The sequence below is a fragment of the Leptonotus elevatus genome, chromosome 18 (genome assembly GCF_054856555.1).
Source record: "Leptonotus elevatus isolate MCC_2025b chromosome 18, RoL_Lele_1.0, whole genome shotgun sequence".
NCBI lineage: Eukaryota > Metazoa > Chordata > Actinopteri > Syngnathiformes > Syngnathidae > Leptonotus > Leptonotus elevatus.
Window position 1 is genome coordinate 3565521 of NC_141256.1, and position 26359 is coordinate 3591879.

The following is a 26359-nucleotide window of genomic DNA, read 5'->3' on the forward strand; positions in this document are numbered from 1 at the left end:
TTAAGGAATGTGATTGTCTTTTCCCAATGTTTGTTAAGGTTAGGGTTAGCCCCTAACCCTGCTTTAACCCCTGGCGATTAATCTGTTTTAGGACACTTTAACCCACAGGTACTTTAACCCCCAAGCTAATCTGTCCTGTTAAACCGGAAGTACAGTGGCGGAAACCAGAAACACGTAATTCGAAACAGAAAGTATGTTTAGCGGTAATACTTTTCCTTTAAACATAAATAAATGAGTAATTATCAAATCCAAACAATTAGTAAACCTTTTTTAATGACAAATAAATATTTTTAACCTTATTATTTAAAGCCATGAATTTAGTCATATAGAAAAAGCCTTCAAGGTGTGCTCAACACGAAATCAAATTTGTGTTTTTTGCTGATAAACTGTAGAAACTGGTGTCTACAAATGCTGTCTACATGTCCTGGTCATTATTTTTGACATTTTAGTTGTTTGTTGAAAGCTTGAATTTGGGCCAAAACTGTGTGTTTGGTGCCATCTTAACTTGTTCACTCCCAGCCATTTTCACTGAAGCAAGCCCTTCACTCCCGGCTGTTTTACTGGATTTTGACTGATTTTGCAAGTGTCAAAGAATATTGTGTTCTATTGCTATGAAAACATGTAACCTACCAAAAGAAAGATTACAGTCTCTTCTTTCATCAGGAACAAAGTATATTTGTATCTGTTTCCATTTTGCAGCAATTAGCATTAGAAAATCGCTTCATCAAGTTTCATCATTATTCATATTCCTGTTGAAAACACAGGCAAAAAGAGGTTGTTGCAACATGGCCCTGGTTGATCTCTTATACTCTGCTGCCAAGAGGCCGTTTTTTGTAATAACTACCATTGCTTTAAGCCACCTCTTTATGTCAGATGCTGCATCAAAGCCTTCTGTTTGCTCTTGCATAAAACAAACAAAAAACATAAATACGTTTTTGGGAGGGATGGACAAAGTATTAAAATCGAGTTGCCGATTTCAATCACAGCCAGACAACGCCCAACCCTCTTCCCATTCGCAACCCAACGGTCCTCCAGGCAATACCCCCTTTGAGTGCCGATTTCAAATCTTAGTGAGGCGGCGGAGCAAGAATCTGATTTCATGTATTCAGTGTACAGCTATTTTTCTTAGTGAATGTACTAAGTAAAGAAGTGTGGTGGGTTCGTTATGGCTCAGTAGATTCTTAACTCAAACATCCCCCGGTTGTAGTTCTTTGCTGTGTTGTCATGTTTGTTTACCTCTGCTTGAGAATTTCCGGTGGCTTGCACACCAGAAGCACTGACTTATATACATGTATATATGTTGTTTGTATATCTCATTAGATGTCCTTTCAAAATAAATGTTATTACAATGAATGCTACCATCTATGACATTACAATTTTTTTGGTCATTTTCACTTTGACAAATTGTCAATTCACGAAGAAATTATGGTAAAATGCTGACTTTAGACTAATAATTTCTCAGTGTATATATATATATATATATATATATATATATATATATATATATATATATATATTCTTTTTTTTTTAGGGTTTTAAAAATTAATTTTACATTTTATTCCATTAAATAACAGACAAATATTTGTGAAATTACGATACATTTTAACAATCGATATATTCATTTCTAATGGAGTTTTGTTGTTGTAAAAGAACAGAAATGTTGTGATTTCATGTTGTTTCAAATTTGAAGAGCACCTGTTATATGTTAATTCTTTTAACATTTAATGTTATGAGTCGTCAACATCTTATGACCCTTTCACACTCTCATCCTCCTCTTTTTCTAATCGGTGAATTACTTGCATAAATTAAAATGGAAAAAAAAGACCCCAGTAGTTTGACATGAACAAATATTCTGAATGTCATACATAAACATTTATTAAATTATTTCCTTTAATGCATGTAGTTATGTTTATTGCTCAAACACAGCCTGTGCTACCTTTAACGTAACCATCCCCTGTCAAGCTAAAGGATAATCTGCGGTCAAAATTAATAGTGTGATTAATCTGCGTTAACATATGATTAATGCAATAATTTTTGTGATTAATCAATGAGCTAACACTTTAACTTTAACAGCAGTAATTATCAATAATGACACATTAAAGGTAATTTGAGCAACTGTGTATATTCTACCAAACTAAGAAACATGAAGAAGAGATTTATAACAACCCACTCATTGAAAAGCATAATTTTTCGACTGTCACTTGTGACAATTAAATCATCGTAAGCCTGCTTAACAACATACAGTAAAGATTACACAGACAGCTGTTTAAGCATTGCTGGAAAAAATAAATTTCAGTTATAGGACAAATTACCCAAAGAAGACTTTACATGACCTAGCAGATGGATTATGTCACAAATCCATTAAGGAAAGTCAATGTTAGGCACTCAGACGTTGCCAGAACTCAAAGTGCTTTTGTGCTTACAAAGGTAAGAAAATACATCTCCCACCACATATGATTCATTAACACTCTTGAGATAATGTGCTTGAGTAGAGGAGAGCAGAGGTGCCAAATCCAGGTCCAGAAAGTAAAAACCCTGCCAAAGTTTGGCTTTAGCCTCAGGTGCTAGTTAGCTAGCTCCCTAGCTAGCTCTTATAGTGCTCGTTTACCAGCTAAGGAGCGAGCTAGCATCCGTGGTACTCGTTTACCTGCTCGGAAGCTAGCACCCATGGTGCTCGTTTACCTGCTAGGTAGCTAGCTAGCACTAGGGGCTAAAGCCAAACTGTGGCAGGGGGATTTTACTTTCTGGACCAGGGTTTGCCAACTCTGGAGAAGAGCAATTATGCCTCTATAGTAGAGCTCAACAATTAATTGAATTCAGATCGACTTTGCAATGTAATTTTCATATCTTGAAATGTTCACATATCTCCAAATAATCTGTTCTGATTTAAAACTATTTTTCCAATAGGAAGTGTTAGAGTAGACAATATTAAGTATTGTACTCTTTGCGTGTTCAATTAACTGAATGGTGAGATTCTGGTGAAGAAGCCCCTTTGCAAAGGTAAATAATTATCAGAAGCTTCTGAGGACAAAAAGCTGATGACACTGAAGCCGTGTTCTATCAGGTTGTCTGTCTCGTCCAACGTGGGGCATCAATACTTATTCAGAAAAGTGGGAGACTAGAAGTCTCCTCCCATCAGCCCACAACACACCCGGCCACAACTCAGCAAATACAAGAGAATCTGTTCCCATGGGTATAAATCAGATTAGAAAAAATACAATAATAATAAGCCTGACTCCCTTCCGACCAGTAGAGACCGGCCCTCCCATTTAGAGATAGCGAATGAATGTATGAACTCGTTGCCCTTCCTCATGAAAGTAACACAGACAAGAATACAATTCATTGAGCCTACACTGAGTCAACTAAATCCAAAACGGCTAAAATATAAATTAAAACTAAAAAACAATGTTAATAACTCATCATTCCCTCATTTGAGCGCTTGAGAGCTCAACACATTAAAACATTTTTTTTTCAATGGTTGTGTGGTAAAAATAATTATCCTTAAAACATCCCTTTAGCAAAAGAGGAGGTAGTTTAGCAATCATATGACATAAAAAAACAATTTGATACATTTAAAAGATTTTTAGTGGAATAAGCATAGCATATGTGAGGCTTAACATAAAATGTTGTTCATTAAAAAGTGTCGCAATGTATCGGCAGACGAATATGTGTTCTTTGAAGCCATCTTGTGATGAAGTTTTGTTGAATAAAAAAAGTGACGCAATAGTTCTTTCTCTTCTTTAAGAATCTGGGGTAGACTACCCAAATTCTTCGATTTGTCACCGGGATTATTCTGCCCGAAAATGTGACTCTTCGTGGAATGATTGCCCAAGAAAAGGCACTTGACTTGATCTTAGTTGACTGATGTCCTCAAACGGTGTCGAATGATGTCGAAACGGCCGCTCCAGAACGAACACTGGGTCAGCTGACGTGGCTCCAGGTCGGAGGTGATAAGATTGATGATCATCAGTTGATGAGATAGCCGAGCCTGGCACGTCTCCGGAAGCCTTGTAGACCAGATGTGGAATTTCTCCATCCTTCTTTCTGTGCAGAGAACTGCACAAGATTTCCTCACCAACCCCCTGGGGCCGTTCTCCTGAGTGCAGAAACTTTTCATTTTTAGTTTCTCATAAACTCACATAAATTTTATTTGGAGGAAAAACCCTGATAGTTTTTGTTAGTTGGGATTAGTAAATGTTATTTGGTTAAGATCCGTAGGTCCTGTGCTGTTGGAACAGGAAAATATCTATTTTTGTGACATTAAAATAGAGCCCAGCCTTTGATTGAGTTGAATGACATTCGCTCATTCATTAATATAAGACAAAGCTTGTAAATATTTATTTTTCAAATAGGTTTTGTTCAATAATAGGTAATTTTTTACCACGACTAAATTTGTTCTAAATTTGCATAACTTTGCCTTTCATATCATATATTCTCTTCCCAGAATCCCATGATCGGCCGAATCCTGATGATCCTGGAAAAAGCTCACATATATTCATATTATCTATACTCTTTTGCAAACACTGGGCTCCAAACATTACATTTTTCAAATGTGATTCTGAGATAAAAGATATAATATAATATAATTACCTTCATTCGGCGAATATGCATTATTGTCCTCTTTCTTCAGACTTACTTTGCGATCGATTTCCTCTGGTAGATTTCTTCATATTCAAACTGTGAATTATCCCATTCAAACTCATCCTGTCAATTGGAGTGTAGGCCGATACCCCACAACCTTTTTAATTTTGTTTTTAAGTTTAATTTTAATTTTCTAACTCGTCTACATTGGTTAATTTCTTAAACATAAACTCCCTCATTTGACAAAGATCCACTGATTTTTTCAAAATACGTCATAAATAACACAATAAAAAAGGAGCACAAGCAGATACAATGTAAGACACTAATATATGATGACTTTGGGGCCATAAAAAATAGAGGTAACCATATTACTCTAATTCTCCTAGAGTCCCGAAAATTATTTAAACTGCCAATCAACCTCACCTCTTTTACAGATTAGTGGGGCTGAGGATAAAATCACACAAAATTCACAAATATCTACCATTTCCTTGATTTAATCAAACTAAAAATTATCTTCAAACTGCTAATCTTTTACATATTAGCGGGGCTCATAAAAAACACAGCACACTAAATATTTCTGGGATTCATAAATCACAGTGCTGTGAAATAAAAAATAAATAAATAAATAATTTAACCATCAAACTCTTAGTTAGTCTTTTACTTGTTACCACTCATGTTATTCTATAATGTATTTTATACTATAGCTGCAGCTGGACGAAGTCCAAAAAAGTTCCTCACAGGGAAAATAAAAATATATCGTATCATATCATATTAATAAAATTCCCATTGTACCAATTCAGAAACTGATTCTCCCAAAAATATAGGCAAAAATTTAGTAGGCTATAGATTGAAATAAATTTTCTCAATCCCTCATTTCAAATTTACATATGTCGTTTTCAATTTCCTGAAATATCTTGCTATAGATCACAGTTCCCCACTCAACACATTAAAAATGCCCTGCATACTCCGTGCAGCATTTTACTGAACAAGGATCACATCCCATTCCGACCACCAACTTTCATAGTCCAGTCCCCCAGCAGAAGGCAGGACGGCAGCTGTTGTCAATGTTCAGGGCGGGGCTGTGTCAGACAAAGTTCGATGAGAGGAGACATCTCTGTAATGAGGCTTGTACACAGTCACTGGGCATTTTGGAAGGTGAACATCATGTTTTTCTTAGGCACAGGACGAGAAGACTGTTGCTCTGCGGCTTTTGACCTTTGATCTCTGCCACATCCATTCAGACGCTGTCTGCAATGTGGATCCGATGACACACAGTCTTTCTGAGAGCTCACCTGATCAAAAAATGCACACTCGTTGATACAATGCATTAAAAATGCCAGACTGAGGATATGGGATCATAGCAAGACAGTTCACTTCCTGCTTTCAAAAATGTTTCGTAATAAAACAGCCTTTTTTTAAATTTTTTTAAATACCCCTTCAAAATAGCTACTAGCAATACAACGTATCAGCAGCTGGGGCGCATCCTGTTCGCAGTTTGTAATCAGTGAAGGCCATCAAACCCTCATCTGCCTTGGAACTCAAACATCAGTTTCTGAAATGACACACTCAGAGAAAAAACAAATATTAAAAATCATTATCATTATGTCAATTCCAAAAACATTTATAACTCCTTATTCAACCATCTTACTTCCAGCCACAGCTGTACAGATGTAGGCATCATTATTCTTTATACATTTGTCCCGAAAAGGGAAAGTTAACAAATTAACCGTCTTCATCAATCATTAAAGTGTAAAGACTATTGGCTCAGTCACTAAAAAAAAATAAAATAAAAAATAAAACACTAATTTAATATTCTTTTTTCAAAAACTCAACAATATCTTTCAAATACTATTACTTATTTTATATTGTTTATCATTCCTCTCTTACCATTTTGACAAAGAAAAAATTCCATTACGAGGACACATTATGCTCCAATGCACAGCCCCCACCTTTTTTTCTAACCTAGAAACGGGGGGGGGGGGGGGGGGGGATCTTAACATTATAAATCTCAAAACCTATTTTATCCCATTCCCATTAATAAAACAAACGCCACTATCACAACAGTCTCATCTCACACAAAACAACACCAAACTTAGTTAAAATATTGAAGAAAAACAAACAAAATCCCCATATGCACATTTCTCACTCCCAAACCCCCACCTTTCAAAAGCCAGGTCACACACTCAAATACATACGCACACACTCTTTAGTCATTATAAAATAATAAACGGTGTTATTCTATCAATTCGTCGTCTACAAATCTTATAGCATTTAAACCGCAGTTTTATACGGTGATTTCAGTAAACGGGTTAACTTCGAACAAACCACCCGTAAACTGCTCCAGAAATGCTGGAGTCATTTTAGCATCAAATTCAGCCACTACATCATTACCAACAAAGAAAATACAAAAGTCTGACATACCATTTTGTCCAGCGAAAGCTTTTTATACAATCGATCCATAGTTCGTTTTTTCATTGTTCATCGACGCTTTTATTTTTCCGCTGAACCGGAAGCGCATTCAGGACAAATCATTCTGTATCCGGGTCAAAATCGCCTCCATTTTGTTTATAGGCTATTTTTACTTTCGGTTTCGATACAGTGACGTCTCACTTTTAGTATTAATAGTTCAATATGTTAACACATATGGCCACACAACAGACACACATAAGAATCACGTGACCTCTCGTTTATACACAGCGGTTACCCAATCCCGCTGAGCTAAACTGTTCTCCATATATTGCAAAATTTTTGCAAGGCGCTCATTTTTTAAAGAAATTGTCACGCACTAACGAATTCAACCGTGGAACAAAAGGAATTCAAACGGGAATCCTGACCTCAAAACTACATATTGTAGAAGCGCCAAAATTTAAAATAAAAGTTTCACGTAATCTCTCGATTGATATACAGTGACACAAAATCCAATCATCGCTGTAATCAACCTGGACCCCTATATACTGTTCAATTTCAAACAGGCGCTTTTTTAAAAAACATATTACGTGATAGGACGTTTTCACCAAGAGCCATGAACAATTATGATAGTAGTCCTCAAATCGGCCAAAACTGCCAAAAAAGACAGAAGCGCATACCATAATCTTCAATATATATTATGGTCTAAGGATTCTTCATAGCGTTGACGAGAAACAAAACAAATCAAAAAATTAACCGCTATTTCTTCCTGTACAAAAAAAGCTTCATCTCTTTGAGTCTGCATTCACGTCACTTCAAAATGCACCACTCCACGACGTGTTTAGTTCAATATCGTCGGAATTATCAACTCCCTAACAACATCAAACTATAACTTGTTCACACAGATCTCATTTAAAATTTAGACAATTTGGAAGACGAAAAACCAGTTGCAGCGGACCCAAACAGACAGAACCTCTCTACGTGGATGAAAGTCTCCACTTACCGTACTTTATTTATTTAGGCCTAGAAGTTCCGCCCGTCCGTAAACGCCGCATCTAGCTCCACGTCAAAATACCACCATCCGTGTTCAATTCAGCGGAGGAGACCATTCGTTATAATTCAGCGTCGGGGATCACCATTTGTTAGAGTAGACAATATTAAGTATTGTACTCTTTGCGTGTTCAATTAACTGAATGGTGAGATTCTGGTGAAGAAGTCCCTTTGCAAAGGTAAATAATTATCAGAAGCTTCTGAGGACAAAAAGCTGATGACACTGAAGCCGTGTTCTATCAGGTTGTCTGTCTCGTCCAACGTGGGGCATCAATACTTATTCAGAAAAGTGGGAAAGTAGAAGTCTCCTCCCATCCGCCCACAACACACCCGGCCACAACTCAGCAAATACAAGAGAATCTGTTCCCATGGGTATAAATCAGATTAGAAAAAATACAATAATAATAAGCCTGACTCCCTTCCGACCAGTAGAGACCGGCCCTCCCATTTAGAGATAGCGAATGAATGTATGAACTCGTTGCCCTTCCTCATGAAAGTAACACAGACAAGAATACAATTCATTGAGCCTACACTGAGTCAACTAAATCCAAAACGGCTAAAATATAAATTAAAACTAAAAAACAATGTTAATAACTCATCAGAAGTAATGGAACTAGAATTAATCAGTTCCAAATTCAGCATATCAGCATAATAAATCCTTCATTGACTGTACAGTGGTCTTATGTGATATCTGACATTTCGTGTGATGTCATGTATGACCGCAGTCTATTTACAAAATGTTTTGGTTGAATTTGTAGGGTAAATCGGTTCAATTAATTAATAAATTAACAATTGATAATTATTAAATAAAAAATCAATTGACTCATTAATTGAAGGAGACTTAAATATAACATTTAAATAAATTTTGAGACTAGCCTGTGGAGCACGACATCAATTTTTGATAATTTTATCAGTATAACAGATGATAACCTCGTTAAATCAGTCATTAAAATGAAGGTTGCACCCTTTAACAATTTTGTGAGTTCTTTGTTCATCTTAGAGGTTAATATAAATTGATAAAACACACAATGAATTCTACAACCACATACTAGTTCAAAAACACAGGGTTGACATGAATATTTTTAGATTTGTAGCAATAATTGTGAATGTTCCCAGGTGGTTAAATGTAATTGGCAGACACAAATCAGCTCAGAGGTGTTTCATGCATTCTGTGGTCTGACATGCTTATGCCGCAGTGGCGTACTGGCGGAAACCGGCACGCTGTAAGCAACTTGATTCATCATTTATAATTTATACTTCCGAATGGCATTTAAAGTCTGTTTTTACTGGGCCTTTTTTTCACACACAGCCACTCCCCCCCCCCCCCCCCCTCCGACACACACACACGCGCACGCACGCACAAAATATCAATATGTATAAGTGGGCTTCAGTTCTATGCAGACGGGGATTAAAATCAGCTCCCATGCTGAGGAAACAGACAAGTTGTACAGAAAGACCTGAAGTTCCAGAAAGCTGAGCACTGTGTGCCAGAGCCGCGGGACAAGAGCTCAGTGTCATTCTTCAGCTTTAAGACGAAAGCTTGATGCTGGCAAGGACTTGTGGGAAAAGAGAGGGGGCTAATGCAGGAGGTGGGGATCCAATTCTGTAACTAAATTCATGCACACGCACACACACACGTACACAAACATGTGCATGTGATGAGGGGTCAGAAGGTAAGCAGTGGTTGTCTGGTGTAATTATGATGACCTGCATGGAATTGGTATGGAGTGCTTACTCGGAAGACAGGTTGTCACCAATCTGTCACCCTGTGTCTGCCACGGGTTGGATACACACACACACACACACACGCACACGCACACGCACACGCACACACCAGTTCTTGTTTTCCGCTGCATCAACCTTCAGGTATTATTATCCGCATTTATCCGTCTTCGCCTGTTTAACAGAACCCAGCTGCAAGTGTATGTGTTGTCACACCAGACAATTTCAACGTCATTGTTTGGTGCACTTCTTCCTCATGTTTCCTTTTTTTCCCCATCGAAGAAACACTAATTAACAGGCTTCCCGTTCTGTCTCCCCTCTGTTGGTCATTGTTACTTTTCGGGTTTCTTGGACGGATTGTCACTGTTTTTTCCCCGACAATATATCCTGGACTAAAAAAACAAACAATGGGGGTAAAACTTCAAACAAGGAAAAATTAAACAAATAAATAAAAGAGAAACTGAGTTAGAGCTGCTGCAGATTGCTGCTCACTCGCAGCAGCTGTAAGACAGACAACAATAAACATTCACATCTTGGTCTATTTTCTCTTATTTTAGAGCCAGCATCCAGAGATTCATTTGCATTGTCACAAGAAGAGGCAACATTTAGTACCAAGACACTGAAACAGACTTGGAATTTAATGTTTAATGTTGACTTTCACAAGTACTCCCCCAGCAATCACATCGGCCACTTAGCCGAACATTTTTCTGAAAATATTATCAGAAGCTAATACTGTAAAATAACTCCAACATTGCACAAGTTTTCTTTACTATGAAGTGATTAACCACTGATTATCTGTAGTTTCAGCCTGATCTATTTCGGTCAGTGGTCTGCAACCATGTGGCTCTTTAGTACATCTATTGTAGCTCCCTGTGGATTTCTTTAAAATAATAATAATAATAATAATAATAATAATATATATATATATATATATATATATATATATATATATATATATATATATATATATATATATATATATATATATATATACATACATACATACATACATACACACACACACACACACACGCACACACACATTGAACTGTTTAAACTTCAAAGGAAAGAGACATTCCAATGTTATGGTATTTAAAGCCATTACTCTTTACCTAGGAGTCAAAGAACAGGAAATGATTTTTCCTTATCACCTTGAGGTATTCGTTTAGTAAGCTTACCTGTGAGCCGTATTCTCGCGGTATTTGTGAGTTTACAAATCCCCTGAGAATTAATCTTGTACCGCTGATTGGCTTAACCAGAAGTTTGGTAGGCGTGACGGATTGACGATTACAATGCGCTTCAGTTTGAAATAGTGATAGATTGAAGATGACGGAAGGATGCCCTGACTGTTCACGATTACTTTGGAGATTCGCTCAAAGACGATACACAACCCTAGCAACACTGTAAGCCGATGCTAATTGTGCTTACACAGAATTCCAGTTTGCCTTTCAGCTTTGCCATAATAGTGCTCATGTCATCTTGCTTCTATAGCTGTTGACCTTCAGCTAACCTTGGTGATCATGCTATTGGTGGGGGTAGTTATTGTGCTAATTTGCCCCACTGTTATGTAACAGTGGAGTCGAAATGCTGGCTTAAAGACACATTCCAGGAATTGGCAGATAAAAGTTTTGAGAGCAAGAGCTAAAAAGAAGTCCGCGGGTTCTAGAGCATTTTCGATTCGGGCTCCAGTGCTTTGGAATGCCCTACCCTCGGGAGTCAGAGACGCTACATCTGTAGAAACGTTTAAATCGCGTCTTAAGACTTCTATACTCTTGCATTTGGCTGAATGATGTGTACCTGGTGACTGCCGCTGCTTTCTTTCCCTCCCTTCTCCGCGGCCTGGAGTGGGAGTTAGGTGTCAATGACCGATTTGGATGCTGCATTACGGGTTCTGTGCTGGTTGACCGGGATGCGATCCGGACCATCACCATGAAGTTGCCGCCATGGAGATAGCTGCTCCGAGCAACCGGGCTGGATTTGGATGAGGACCCACTTCCCTCACGTCTTCTTGCTGGGCTTCAATTTCTTCAATGGATTTTCGCACTATTCTAGTTAATAATGTTTAGCATCACACACTATGTACGTTTTTGCCCATTCGGCATCCATTGCAGTCTAATCATCCTGGAAGGGGGATTGCCACATTTGCGGTCCCTTCTCAAGGTTTCTCATTTTTTTGCCTATTTTTATTTTTAATTTTTTAGTTTTTCCTTGCCCTCTTGTGGTTTGATTAGGGGATGTTGTTGATATTTGTCAACTGTGGGCATGTGAAGCCCTTTGAGACTCTTGTGTGATTAAGGGCTATATAAATAAACTTACATGCCAGGTTATAATTGTAGTAAATTTCTAAAGTGATCAATTTCACACGATAATGTTTTAACATTGGTATGTGTCTTCTTTTTAAGCCTTGAACGTTTTAAAAACAATTTGCCCCTTTTTTTATTTTTTGTAAAAAAAACTTAAACTGTACTATTGAAGATCAGTTATGATCATCAACACAAAAAGGACTCTGCAGGTGATCTGAATGGGAAGAAATTGCTTCTTCTTTTTTTTTGTGTGTGTGTGTGGACAACTTCAATGTGGACCAAATCAACTTAAGACCACAAAGAAGAAAATTCTTAACTTTTCCACTCTGGTGAGAAAGCGATTCAGCCTTGTTCCAATGAAAAATAAACCAGTTATGTTTACCACATAGAAGTATTCCACTTTACTTTTCCTTCCTCTCTTTTGTGTTTGGTACTGTGGCTGTGTGGTCACAGATTTTTATTTTAGTATTTTGAACATATCTTTCACAGATAAATTTTTATATCGACAGTAAAATGCACAATTACTACCGATACGTTTAATTAATTTTAAAATAGTTTATTTCATAAACAATATCTAAAATCACATACACAGTCAGGATATAAAATGCTAGAATTGGAATAAGACAAAATACAGGGGGGGAATTGCAAGACTTCCAATCTACTCCATGTTGATGATGGGAATAGGAACAAGAGGTGCTTTGGACTAGGACACATAGAGGATGCAAAAATACATCTTTGCCATGTGACCTGTTGAGTATATCTTACTTTAAGGGAATCGTGTGTTATAGCAAGCATAAGGTGGTGTATTTCGTGTCAGTGGAGGTGACGCCTACATCAGCTGCTACAGTTGCTTTTATTAGATTCCAAATGAGTCACCGATTCCAATCAACAGTGTCCATTTGCGCTTCATTCATCATTCTAAACATTGGAAGAAATAATCATTCCGGTAAACATGGATGCAATAAAATCTCACACTTGACATAATAAATTATTACCCAAAGAGCATTTTGGTCCCTTGTTTAATTAAATAGAACTAGAAAATCGTCACATACAGTAGCTTCCCTGTTTGAAATTTTATATACTGGAAGACCTTCACCAGTGTGTACGACAGCGTATTTGGGCCACATATAAAAAATAAATAAAAATCAGGGGTGGGGGGTAATATTCAGAGAATACAAACTCACAAATTTGCGAGAAAAAAAAACTCATAAACTAAGCTATAGCCTAATGTGAGGGTTTGTTGGTGGTTGTCAAAATAAAAGGCTGGATGGAGACGGATTCATTCTTAATTGAGACTTTACTCATCATACACGGCAGCTAGAGCGACAAAACTTCCTGATCCCCTATCAGCTGACTAGCACTAATCAATCAGAAGCTAGCAAACTTTAGGTAAATGCAAGTGAAAGATGGAAAGCAGCAGATTTGATACAATTTAGCTACTTGTACAAAAACAATTTTTTTTATGAATGTGTAAATAATAATTCTGGAAACATAAATGCACAAGTAAATATAAATTTTAACTAACTTAAATGCTTGATCCTCGGGGTGTGGAACTTTGCAAAGCGAGGCATCTGTCGCTGGCAGTACCCAACGCTTCAAAGTGCGAATGGTTAATCTCCGCTAAAGCAATTACCGTACTATTTCCTTATTTGAAAACCTGACCGAAAAGTATTGCCACTAACATCAGAGTAGTACACTAAGTGTTTTTCTTGCAAATTTGCCACTTTATAAAATCTTTAGAAATGTATTAGTTTTTTTCTTGTAATATTGCCCCCACCCTCTAAACATATATATATATATATATATATATATATTTACATGGCCCGAATAAGCCGTCAAAGGTGTGCCTCAACTATCACTCATGATCATGAACACGCAGCCAAATATTGCGAACATTGTGTGAGATTAAATATACGATTTGTGCAAATGTTTGGTGTGAATGAGACTTCTATCAAGTTTGCTTTTTAGATGGGAGTTTTAGAAAATTTTCTTATAGAACAACACTAAAACAACATGAAGAAGGCAAGGCTGTATACAGTAGCTCCATGTTTCCATTGGAAATGCCTTTTGACAAAGAGTACATCAAAATGCCCACCACACTAAGTCATCATGAATGTATGTGCTGCTCCCCCAAATGTTTGTTTTCTTCCCTTTAGCAGTGTGATCCAATTGGTCCACGCATCCTCCATTTCTGACTCACTGTTGCTACGGTCGGTGAGGTTCCGAAGCGGGACGAGCTGTGCTGGATCGGGCAGTACTGCTGTGCCTGAGACAAACTGTGCAAATGCTACTGTGCTTTTCATCCTGTGCGCTACCATCACTGCTACTCGACAGTAAATACTGTTACTGCACCACTCCATAGGAAACTCTCTTGTGAGCGTGTTTGTTTGCGTGTGTATGTGAGAGAGTTCACATGACAAATCAAACTGTGAATAGTTTTTGTATGTATAGTCGAGCATCAATATGCCCCTTTGCTTTTGAGTTGAAAGGGAAGCAGCAAAGAAGCATACTTTTACGTCTCTTGTAAAAATGGCAGTTTGTGTTTCCAGAGGCTTTTTGTCTCTTCACTTGTTGATACGTCAGTTATGAGGTAACCAGGGAGTAGACCATACTGAAACACAAGACGAAGAAGAGGGAATAGAAGTGAGTGAACAGTATGATTTGTGTATGTATGTTAAATTATCAACACGTAAAAACTGCTGCACAAAACAATTATGGTTCTTTTTGTATCAGTGTATTCAGTGGACCCCCGTTTTTCACTTGGATAGGAACATCTGCCCATTGATGCCCATTATAAACATAATGGGAAAAAAATTAAGCTCTCATATAATTCTTAAAAAACAACAACAACAACAACACTGATAAACCACCAATATGTGTTTTTCATGGAAAAAAAAAAGTTTTGTTTTTTTATTGAAAAATAAAAACTAGATTAGGATCTTTCAGGATTTTAGGATGGGCTGTGGTCTTGGATCTGATGAAAGTAGCTCCGCCACTGAACAGCCGCAGAATCACATCGCTGCATTTAGAACCAAAACAAGAACAAACTGTACCAAGCTAATTACATTTAAACAGGCATTTGCTTGTAGATAATTTGTTTGACACATTTCGTAAATTGAACCTTGACACAGAGCAGGAAGTGCAGCAAACGAGTTTGATTCACAATATTTGCTGCGTTAATTGAATACATGTTTAAAACATTAAAATTTTTCATTTATTAATTATTGTCTTAGTTGCAAAAATAATTTGCATTTCTTACACTACTTATATAAACAGAGCAGAGCTCTAAGGTCTGCAGACCAGTTAAGTTTCAAAAGCAAACATAGTGAAGCAGCATTTAGCTGTAATGCTACACACAAATGGAATAAATTGCCATCAGTTTTAAAATCCACATTTAAAATGATGTTGTATTTTTTTTTACCCATTCCTTTGATAAACATCTTTAAAATTTGTACTGTCAAAGTCATTTCATAAAGCTATTTTTTATTTATTTCCTTTATTGCTTTTAAATTCTATCAATCTTTTGGTTGCAAATATGCTTAAATTCTGTAAATATACAGTATGTTCTGCGAATGTCTTCAGTTGTTCTGTTTGGTTGTGCATTTTCTCAAGATTTTCAGCATTTTCCCTCTATTGGTTGGTCGAATATAAACAATATATCTATTTTTAAATCAATAAAGGACATGATTGCAGGGAGATTGCAGGTCTTTATAGGTTCTATAGTCTTTCTAAGGGCAACTATGTGGCCAGCTGCTGTGCTTTCAACACTAAATCCATTTGGACTTTTCCGTAGATGTTATCAAGCTTAGATCTTATTCTGTTAAGGATAAGCTGTTGCCCCGATTGAGCTGAGGCTAGTGCCACTATAGATACCACCCTGGCTGGGATCTCCTGACTTTGGAATAGGCACTATTATCTGCATCAACAAAATAAAAACAAAATACATTCATAGTTCTCTGTTTTGTGTGTAAGATTTTGCCTTTACCTCAAAACAAAATCCTTCATGTTGTTTTATTCTGTCATTATACATAAAAGCTGCAGTTGAAAAGCAAAAATAATAACACAGAAGCATGTAATGGAGCTAGAATGTCCACACCAATAACCTGCAAAGTGATGTGTGCATTCATCCCTCAATACAGCGTACAATAAAATGAAAATAAAAAGTCACAGATTGTGGATTTAACACTTGTCTTCATGAGCTGTGAATTGACAAGAACAGATCAGCAAAGAGCTAACTAATGAGTCAGTGCTCATCCTTGGTGCTTTTGGGAGCTCACGACACTTTCTTTAATATTCACTCAAGTTCACTCATAAACTACGCCCTACTACGTGGCGTAGTAGGGCCACGTATAAATATATATACATATTTTTTATATATACAAATTTTTTGGGGTTGTAATATTCACAGAAAAAAAACTCACATATTTACGAGAAATAAACTTGGAGATCGGTGATATTAGAAAGTGTCAAATTTGCGAGAGAAAAACCTCATAAATTCATGAGAAATAAACTCGAAAAGTATTGCACAAACAACCGAGTAGTGTATTTCTCGTAAATTTGTGAGAATTTTTCCCGCAAATTTGCCACTTTATAATGTTACAATCTACAAGTTTATTTCTCGTGATTTGTGAGTTTATTTTCTCGTAAGGTCGCCACTATTTAATGTCACAAATCTGCGAGTTTATTTCTCGTAAAATAGTGATTTTTTTTTCCTCTCGTGAATTCGCCACTATTTAATGTCACAAATCTGTAAATTTGTGTTTTTTTGCCACAAATTTGCTAGTTTGTAATGTCGCAAATATATGAGATTTTTCTTGTAAATTTGTGAGGTTTTTTCTCGGAATATTAACGTTGATCATGGTGAAGGAGCTGGAACCTGAAATCTGAGATGGGCCAGCTCTGCTTTGGGTTGTGAAATCACTGGATGAACGAGCTTAAAGACTAGTTTGATTTAACGATACATTTAAAAGACACCGCAATACAATACATTTCATACATACTGCAGACAGTATTTTGCCACAAGAATCCACAAATTATTTTGACATTTTTTCCGCTGAAAATAGTGAATTGTGAATCAATTAGTTTTTCAGCGAATAATAGGTTGAAAAAAAAAAGCAAATTGGTGAAATCATGAATTCCAAACGGTAAATATGCATTGCAATTATTACTTGCTAAATTGATATACAGTAAATCACTGAGAATCAAAACTCAGCAGCCATGTTAGATTTGTGGTGATTGATGATGGATTGCGAGCATAGCTGTCTGCTTTGGCTAGCGACTGTTTCGCCAAACTAAGACTTAACACACCTTCATCATCATCCTCTCAGCGCTCAATCCAGCATCTAAGTACAGTATGTACATCTTTATTTCGAACGCTTTGGATGTGGTGTTTGTGACAGACAAAAGCTGAGAAATGTTGCCAACGTAGGATATAATCTGGTTCAGATCTCAAATGTCTGCGCACACGTAATACAATGACCACTCGTGCACATTGTAAATCCTCACACATTTCATTCAACCCAATCAAGTCATGGTGGCATTCAAAGGCAACATGTCATCTAATTCTTCTGCCTGTGTGACAAAAAAAGGGATAGACAGATTATCGGCCACGCCGATTATCTGCACTGATATTCAGCATTTTGACGAAAATTGGCATTGGCCTATTTTTGAAAAAGCAGACAATTGATAGTTCAATTTTAAACTGTTAACGTCAGGCACCCATTCATTTACATTTTTAGTTAACTTTATAAGAGGGTTGCTGCTGACTCTGGAAAACCTTTGCAACTTCTGTTTTTGTTTGAAATTAAAACTAAGATAAGTGAAAATATTAACATTTCAGATATTTTGAAATGTATTTACTATAGAAAACAATAGGGAGCTATTTACTTGTTTAAGTTTTCATTTAACTTTTTAAGACATGTTTATGACCCTCGGGCCTCCTTGAACTTTTAGTTATAATTTTAAAACAAAAATGTAGAGTGTAAAATAGTTTAATAAAAAATAATACAAAATAAACATTTTGGGAATCTGAAAAGTTGTTCAAAAACATATGCTCAAAGAAAATTTCAACCAAGTTAATATATATATATATTTTTTACATAAATAGAAATTAAAATAGGAATATTCTGTTTTTGGAGCTTGGGAACAGATTAATTGCATTTACGTTATTTCCTATGGGGAAAAATGTTTGGACTTTGAACACTTCACAGGAACGAATTGTTTTCAAACTCCGAGGTACGAATATTTTGACAGTCCAAAGTAGAGGATTCATTACTTTTAAACAACTGTTATAATATTAAAAATATATATTAAAATAGTAAATACTGGTTATACCTGTTGATGTTTGTTGCCACAACTCATATCCCATACTTAAAAATAAAATAAAAAATCTTTAACTGACATTTGGTTATTGTTGTTTTGACTTCCGGCTTAGTCCATGTAGATAAAATAAACTAGACAAACATATAATTATGCCATGTGAAATAATTTCTTGGCTGCTGCATGATGAAGTGACAGATGTCGCTCATTTCATGCCCCATTAGCTTTACACATCTGTCAAGTAAATGAGCCAAAGGTGATTTGTGTGTGTGTGTGTGTGTGTGTGTGTGTTGTGAATCTATAAAACACAGATTTGTATGCCAGGGGAAAGAGCAAGTGTATTAAAAATATTCATCCCAATGGTCCCATAAATGCCCACATCTGAAAAACAAATTAGAACAGCATCAAGACAACATGCATGCATTACATATAAAACAGACCGGCGAGAGAAAAAGATGTTGCAGGGAAGGGAAGTGCATTAGTGAGTGAAGAGCAACACATTCCTGTGACAGAAACAACACATTAGTGGAAAAAGGAAAAGGTAAGTAACGTGATGAGTTAAGATACATTTCTGTTTGCTCAAGCTTTTTTCTTTTCACGAGGTAATGTAGCTACATACAATGCTCTACTGTTTAAAAAAATTAATAAAATAAAACATCTTTTCATATTCTAAACATAAATTACATACATTTTATCTGAAATTAGTATGCTTACTTACAATAAAGTTACAATTTAATTTGGTTCACTACAGCATGACTTGGTAGTGTGACGGACGGTGCAGTGCGCCACTGAGACTAACTGCAACGTTAATGAATAAATACTACGACTTCAAAGCAGCGAGACACAGTGTAATTCACCAAATTGAAAAAATAAAGAAGATAAAATGATAGACTGTAAATTCTTCCATTTTTGTTCCTGTTGATCAAAGTCAAAGTGGTACGGGCGGGCCTGGTCTTGATTTTGTCTTTTTATGATTGAACTACCTACTACTATTTTACAAGTCACATATGAATTCCCCAATGGAGACAATGTCAGAGAGTCTGCTTCTGATATATTTGCTGATTTTTAATAGTAAACTACGACATTGTGCTTTGAGTTATGAGTTTAATTTGTTTCAGGACTACACTCACATTTCAAATCATCTTTTCCAATTGAAATGAATGGAAAAGTCATTAATCCATTTCAGCCTTTCCCCCCAAAATATTTTAAAGTGTATTTTAAAGGGATACTTGACTCATTCAGCCATTTTCAGCAATAAGAATTTAATATTTTATCTAGAAATAATTTGCTAACTTAATAATTTTCCAGGTACAATTAATACCTTTATAAACACAATTTGCCTATAGCTGTCGACTGAAAATGACATCACTTGTTCTCAGGTCAGGTAATGACCAATCATGGCTTAGTTGGCTAACGCCACATGAACAAACCCAGAAAACAGGTGAACCATGATTAATTGAGCTCTGAGCACCTGTGATATCATTTTCAGTCAACTGCAAGTGACAACATGTGTTTTTAAAGGTTAATTGTACAGGAAAAATAATGAAGTTATCAATTTAATTCTAGATTCTAAATTGTTGAAAATGGTCAAGAAAAATAGGGCTCCATAATATTGTACATTATGAAAGCATACAGTCATGAAATAATTCAATAGAATTAAAATAATAAACAACATTTGTCACACTGCATCAATTGAATGGCCATTCTGCTGCACCTGGTCTGGTGTGCTGCCTTGGTAAACTGTCGTCAATTTTCTTTTTAATATTACAAGGCTCAAAATAAGCAGCTTTGCATCACAGTTTACAAATACATTTATAAATAAGTGGGGACTGTGTCCGCACTGAACTTAAATTGGAGATGAATTAAAGTGTCTTCAGCAAAAAACTGAAACAGTGGCCGAAGTTCTCGTTGAATGAGAGAGATTAGTTAGCACTATCAACTGTACAGGAGATGTACTCTGTATAAAATTATTGTATATTGTTGGAAATTGATTTGTGATTTTAATGACTCTTATCTTAGGCTGTCCTTTACTGTGCATTGTCCCTTTTAAATAAATAAATTCCAATTCAATGCAAAATTTGCATTTTGTGCCTCATCAAAACACACTAAATAACAAAACTGAGAATCAATTATTATTTTATTTTTTAAAAAGATATTCCAACCCGCGGAGACTGTTCCAAAAAGCTTTCAGGTCAAGGTCAAGGAAAGTGCTGTGCTAATTATGATGCAGCTAGCTAGCAAGCAATGAGCTTTGGATGGCTACTACTACCTAAACAGGATCACTCCTAAATCATTAATCATCGCCTTTATGGTGGCGAATAAGCTACACTTCTAAGTGTCATTCTCACAAAGGCATGACGAGAAAAAACGTAGGAAGAAGCCATGCTAAATGCTAAGCTAACCTAAGATTGACACTGCTAGTGTCTTAACATAAGAATTAAGTGCTTGTGCGATGTACAAAATCGGTCAGTAATGTCAGTGTTGTAGAAATGGCATTCCGTCTTAAACTGAGGATCTACTTGTACGTATATTGTCAGGATGTGAGTTTAACACTTGTGAAAGTGAGTCGTACAAATTCATCAGTGCGTGCAAGTGAAGTATCGTAGACACATTGTGAATTGGACACAAATGCAGGTACTACAGCGAGGATTGGTGTACCAAGAAAACGAGCCACAAAGTCCAGGTTTCAGGCTGACTTCACATCCAGTTCAATCAGCTTTTAATACTGATGTGATTTGACATTTGACATTGTTGCTGAAATAAATTTGAATAATTTTCTGTCAAAAAATGTAAAATGTTTGGTAATAAAGTTAAGGTTGAATCAAAGATTTTTATTAGGTAGCCATTTTTGTTGTTGGTTTGCAGAATTAAAAATAAATAAAAAAATCAGGATTGGAAGTGAAATGACCATCACCCAGCACTTCTTGAAGATACCTCACTGCTGCTTTTGTTGCTGCCAGCGGTCTTTTAAAACAGCAAGTACGTCCAGTATAGCTAAAGGATAGATTAACAGAGGTAAGCCAAGTGGTTCAAGTCAAAGTGAATGTTTACAGCAAGCCAACCAGAAGCTCAGAAATATAATTACCCAATTTTATCTAATTATGGCTGCATAAATACTGCAACACAAAACCTATGTTTACCACGGCTTTGCGTCATAATGTTAGTCAACTTAGTCTGCATCGTTTTCTTTGAACTTGCCTTTGTAAGAAGTTAAGCACTTGAATATTTTTGAGAAAGAAGAAATTTGCATTTTTTTGTGTGACAGCTAGGCAAAAAATAAAATAAATCCCATAAAAATGAATGCAATATATGACTAAGTAGACCCTGAATTAATTCCTATGGAGAACCAAAAACTACGAAATAAAAAATAAATAAATGAAACATATACACACACACACACACACACCCACACACACACACACACACATATATATATATATATATATTCACACACGCACGCACGCACGCACGCACGCACGCACGCACACATGCCAGGAGGGAGTCTGCCAAAGTAATGGGAGTCAAAATTTTAGTTTTTAGTTCAAGTATAACTTTTCTTTTCTCTTAATATCAATGTTTAAAAAAATGGTGGGGAAAACCAAACCCTGGCATTCTAAATCCCAAAGATATCACCTTCATTTTGACTAAGAAGAGTGAATATGCTGTATTTTACACATGTTGGCGTACAAAAAAACAAGTAAAAGGTCAAGATGTTGTGACAACATCCTTCATCGGGGCTTAAAACTCTACCACATTATTTTTCAAAACTTCAATACCTACAACGTTAATTTAAAAGTACTACATTATCAAACACATACAAGAGCAAAAAAATAAATAAAAATAAAAATATATATTTAGCACAGAGCTAAAAGTATTCAAAAATCTACACTCCTAACATGGCGCTGTAAAAATCACATAACCACTGTACAGCTAGAAGCCACACATATGCACTTACTGGTCACAACGTTAGGTACACTTACACAATGAAATGAGAGCATAGACATTTATATTTTTGAATTGTTCTCATTTTTTGATGGATGGGGTATCTAATGTTATGGCCAGTGAATATTTATTATATCAGAAGTATTTATTGGCAAGTAAATAAAACATTTACAACTATGGTGATTAACATGACTGCATTGCCATTCAAAAGAATAAATACAGTATATAAATATACGGTTAAAAATGTAAGGATGGTACCTTTAAGTGTTCCCATTTGTAAGACCTATTAGAGGGATATATCCAGGTTCCACACACTGCAGCCCCCACATGACACATGGAACAAGATCCGTAGTGATTATTATCAGCAACATCAGACAAGAACAAATTGACAAGAGCAACACATTTCAATCAACATTTTAAAAAAATATATAAATTCTTCAAGTGCTTGTCAATGAAGTAAAGAATCAAATTCTCTCAACATCACATGCATTAGCGACAACAAGCCTAAATGTACACCCTAACTATTTTAGCAGACCTGAACTTGCATGTGACTGCTAGAGAAATGGTTACTTTATTCAGTGAGTTGCACTCATGCTGCTTGGCCGGACCTTGAAATGTTGGAATAAATGGTAGGCCTGATGTAGCCTCCTTCTGTATTTTATCCTCGTATATTACCTGCAGTTATTATAATCGACCGTTTGACCTGTGATACATCTACGGCTCCCACACTGTATGCTGAATGCTCACCAGTAGAGATAGTAGAAGAAGGACATGACAAAGAAGGACAGCTTGCACCAGGCCTCCTTCAGGCAGAACTTGAGCGTGTCGCCGTTCATGACCGAAGCTGGGTCGTAGATCAACTCCTTGGTATCCGTTGGGGAATGGAAGTACCTACCGCAGAGGGCAAACAACACACCACGGGTAGTTGACCTGTTCCACACATCGGCATGGGGTGATGCCTGAGGGATGGAATTCATGCTGGCAAGTAAATGATAAAGATGAACCCTATAAAGCCTGAACCATGAAATATATGAAAGAAAATTCTGATTTTTTTGTGAGGGAAAATTCAGATTCTTTGTAAATAGAGTTGTTATTGGTCCTTTTGAACGAACAAACAAACAAGAAATTTAAACTCAACTTCCACTTATGCCTTTTGATTTGTGTCATATTTGATACATCAGGTCACAATGCTTTAAATTCACACATTCATAACTGTCAAAAATATTATAATAAACAGACATATCAAACATATTAGTATTTCCAAAAATCAGAAATAACATTTTCCGCTATTAATAATTATAAGTGTCTGTCCTTTCTCAGTTGGTATGATCTTGCAAGGTCGCTGGAAAAGCATTTGGCTGGGTGATACTGCCCTCTAATGGATTATCCGTGCAATGCATGTGTCAGCTCATATACGCCAGGATTTTAATTTGAAAAAAATATTATACTCATGAAATAGAGAAGATAAGATATAAGATCAAAACAACAATATGAATAATGGAGACACTTTTTTAAAAATGGAATTGACTGATAAATTAATGTTATGAATGTTCATGTCTATTTTGAACTCAATTCTGGTAATGGTGGGAGTACTGTATACTTAAAGTTAAAAGCAGAAGAAGTGTATTCTCCTTCACAAAGAGTGTAATTTTACACTTTAACTAATGTGGAATATTAATAGCAGAATTATTTTGGTGGCATCATGGGAGGTTTCCTGGAGATTCTCCATTCTAGTGAGTCTTAATTAAGAGCTACGATTAAAAAACTAGAATGACCCAAGCAGTACAGTCCATAATAGGAATGTATCATTGACAAACAAAACATACAGATCATCTTCTAAGGCAGGGGCGACAAAATAATTTTAATTCAGGGGCCCCTTCCACCAAAAATTTAGCCCAAGTGGGTAGGACCAGTATGTCAGTGGCCCAACAATCTATAAATAACAACAGATCACAGTATTTCCCTTTTTCTGTTTGTGCAAATAAATACAAGTACATACTGAAAATATATCAATTTATTATAAAGAGGGTAGTCTGAAATTTCTTAACAAAAATGAGTAAAAAATCTGTGCTTTAAATCCTGAGTAACAGGCAAATTTCAGAATGTCATTTAAAGAGGAAGTCAACCCCCCAAAATTCTTTACAATAATATGTTCTATGCGCCTTCACTAGTCTAAACACAGCACTCTGATTAATATTGCTTTGTGGAATATGAATTCATAAGAAAATCCAACTTTTTTTAATCCATCTCCATTTTTCCACATGCTGTCGACTGAAAATTACATCACTGTTGCTCATGGCTCAGGTAACGACAAATCACGACTCAGTTTGCAAACATCACAGGACCAAACTCAGAAAGCAGGTGAGCAGTGATTGGTCATTCCCTGAGCAATTGGGATGTCATTTTCACTTGACTGTAAATGACAAAATTGCTGCCCCGTGAGATGGATAAAAACGGGTGGATTTTACTGCTTAACTCTATTTCAAAAATACAATATTCAATAATCAGCACACCCTGTAAAGACTATTAAAATAAATAAATAAATTAATTATATATATATTGTTAATTCCTCTTTTAAGTGGTCATCAGTGTGTGCCCGAGTGGACAAAACTAGCAAAGACAGCTAATTGTAGTGAAAAACTGCAGTTTGTGTTCTGGAGCCAGATTGGACAACCTGACGGGCCGGTTCCGGTATGCGGGCCATACGTTTGAAACCCCTGATCTAAGGCATGCCACACACCGAGCGACACGGCTGAATGCAACTGAAGTAAACCGTGGAGAAAAATTACAGTCAGCGATTCTTCGGCTTTGCCACACGCCAAACGAATGAGCACTGATCATATGTCAAGTTTTAAGGCTCTACATGAAACATACTGTATGGTGTTTTTATTTTTTAATGAACCATAAAACATGGCATGATTGTCATAGAAGAGGCGGATGTGTGCTCCAAAACTATTTGCAGAGTATTTTTTATTTATATATCTTCTATCTTATATTTAAAATTTGGCTCAGGAAAATATTTTTTGTTTTGTGACTCCACGCCTCAGGTTGGGGGACAATACAAGAGACAATTACTAACTCTTATTTATTTGCTCTGAAATGCGGGAAAGCCAATTTTTCACAAAAGCAAAACTTGAAATTTTTTTGTTGAATTACTTAATTTCAAATTTTAGCAAGGTTTGTTGCCTTGAAATTTTGAGTTCAATCAACTTTTTTACAATTTTTATTTTTATTTTTTTACAGTGCAGAGAATCTCTCTGCTTTGACTTCTAGCCACAGGTACGTATGAAACTAAAACTATAGATGAGTAATATTGTTAAACTAAATACTGCATATACTGTTTTGGTATGGCTTGGTGGTGCCGCAGTGGCCGGCGTGGTCTCACTTAACGCTGAAAACTTAGGAACTTTTTTCTTTGTATTTTTTTGTGAAAACAAAACCAGTTGCATGAGTCGGCTACAAAACTGGTTGCCAAACCCGACAAGCTGCCAGGTAACCGTGTGATTATCAACTTTAACTTCACTTGATAAATATATAAGGTAACTTGTGTGTATAAATTAGTGATGCACCGAATATTTGGCCACCCAAAATGTTTGGCCGAAAATTCATATCTTTGCCATTTTCGACATTCGGCTGAAATAAAATTAAACCCGAAAGAAAATGGCTGAAATAGGATGTTGTGGTGACGCAAAGAAAAAAACGCTGCAAGCAAGCGTCTGTTTCAATTAAACAACGAACGCGGGGGTGAGTGTCCGCTGCGCTTCTCGCTGGCTTTTTACGTGTGAGTTTGCACTGGTCGATTGCAGCCGCCCCTGGGGTCATTGCATACACTGGAGGAGAGGGGCGTCGACTAGCTTGGTGTACAACATTTAAGCAGGTTGAAAAAAGACAGAACTGCCGTGTACTGCAGTACATGTGAGCCACTCTTTCTCCTGCAGCGCCTTCCTTTTTTTATTTTTTATTTTTTAAATAAGAGCCTCTTGAACGCTTCCACTTTTTCACCGGCATCCCGGTGGCCATGCTAAATACTTTAGCTA

At 36.3% G+C, this 26359-nt stretch overlaps 1 protein-coding gene across 3 annotated transcripts in view; it reads right to left on the reverse strand.

Moving 5' to 3' along the window:
* Window positions 1-12603: 12603 nt before the first annotated feature.
* cnih3 (cornichon family AMPA receptor auxiliary protein 3) overlaps window positions 12604-26359 on the reverse strand; it is an 85995-nt gene continuing 72239 nt past the window's right edge. Inside the window, exons 5-8 of one of the 3 annotated variants that reach the window (XR_015090899.1) lie at window positions 23070-23216; window positions 22581-22636; window positions 21315-21374; window positions 12604-14673 (exon numbers count right to left, since the gene is read on the reverse strand). Coding sequence is in view for 2 of the 3 variants with exons in the window: in XM_086061438.1 (XP_085917564.1) it covers window positions 22609-22636; window positions 23070-23216 (175 nt within the window). In the remaining variant the exon portion in view is untranslated. The remainder of the gene's footprint in view (window positions 14674-21314; window positions 21375-22580; window positions 22637-23069; window positions 23217-26359) is intronic. The other 2 variants (XM_086061438.1, XM_086061439.1) reach the window with 2 other exon arrangements.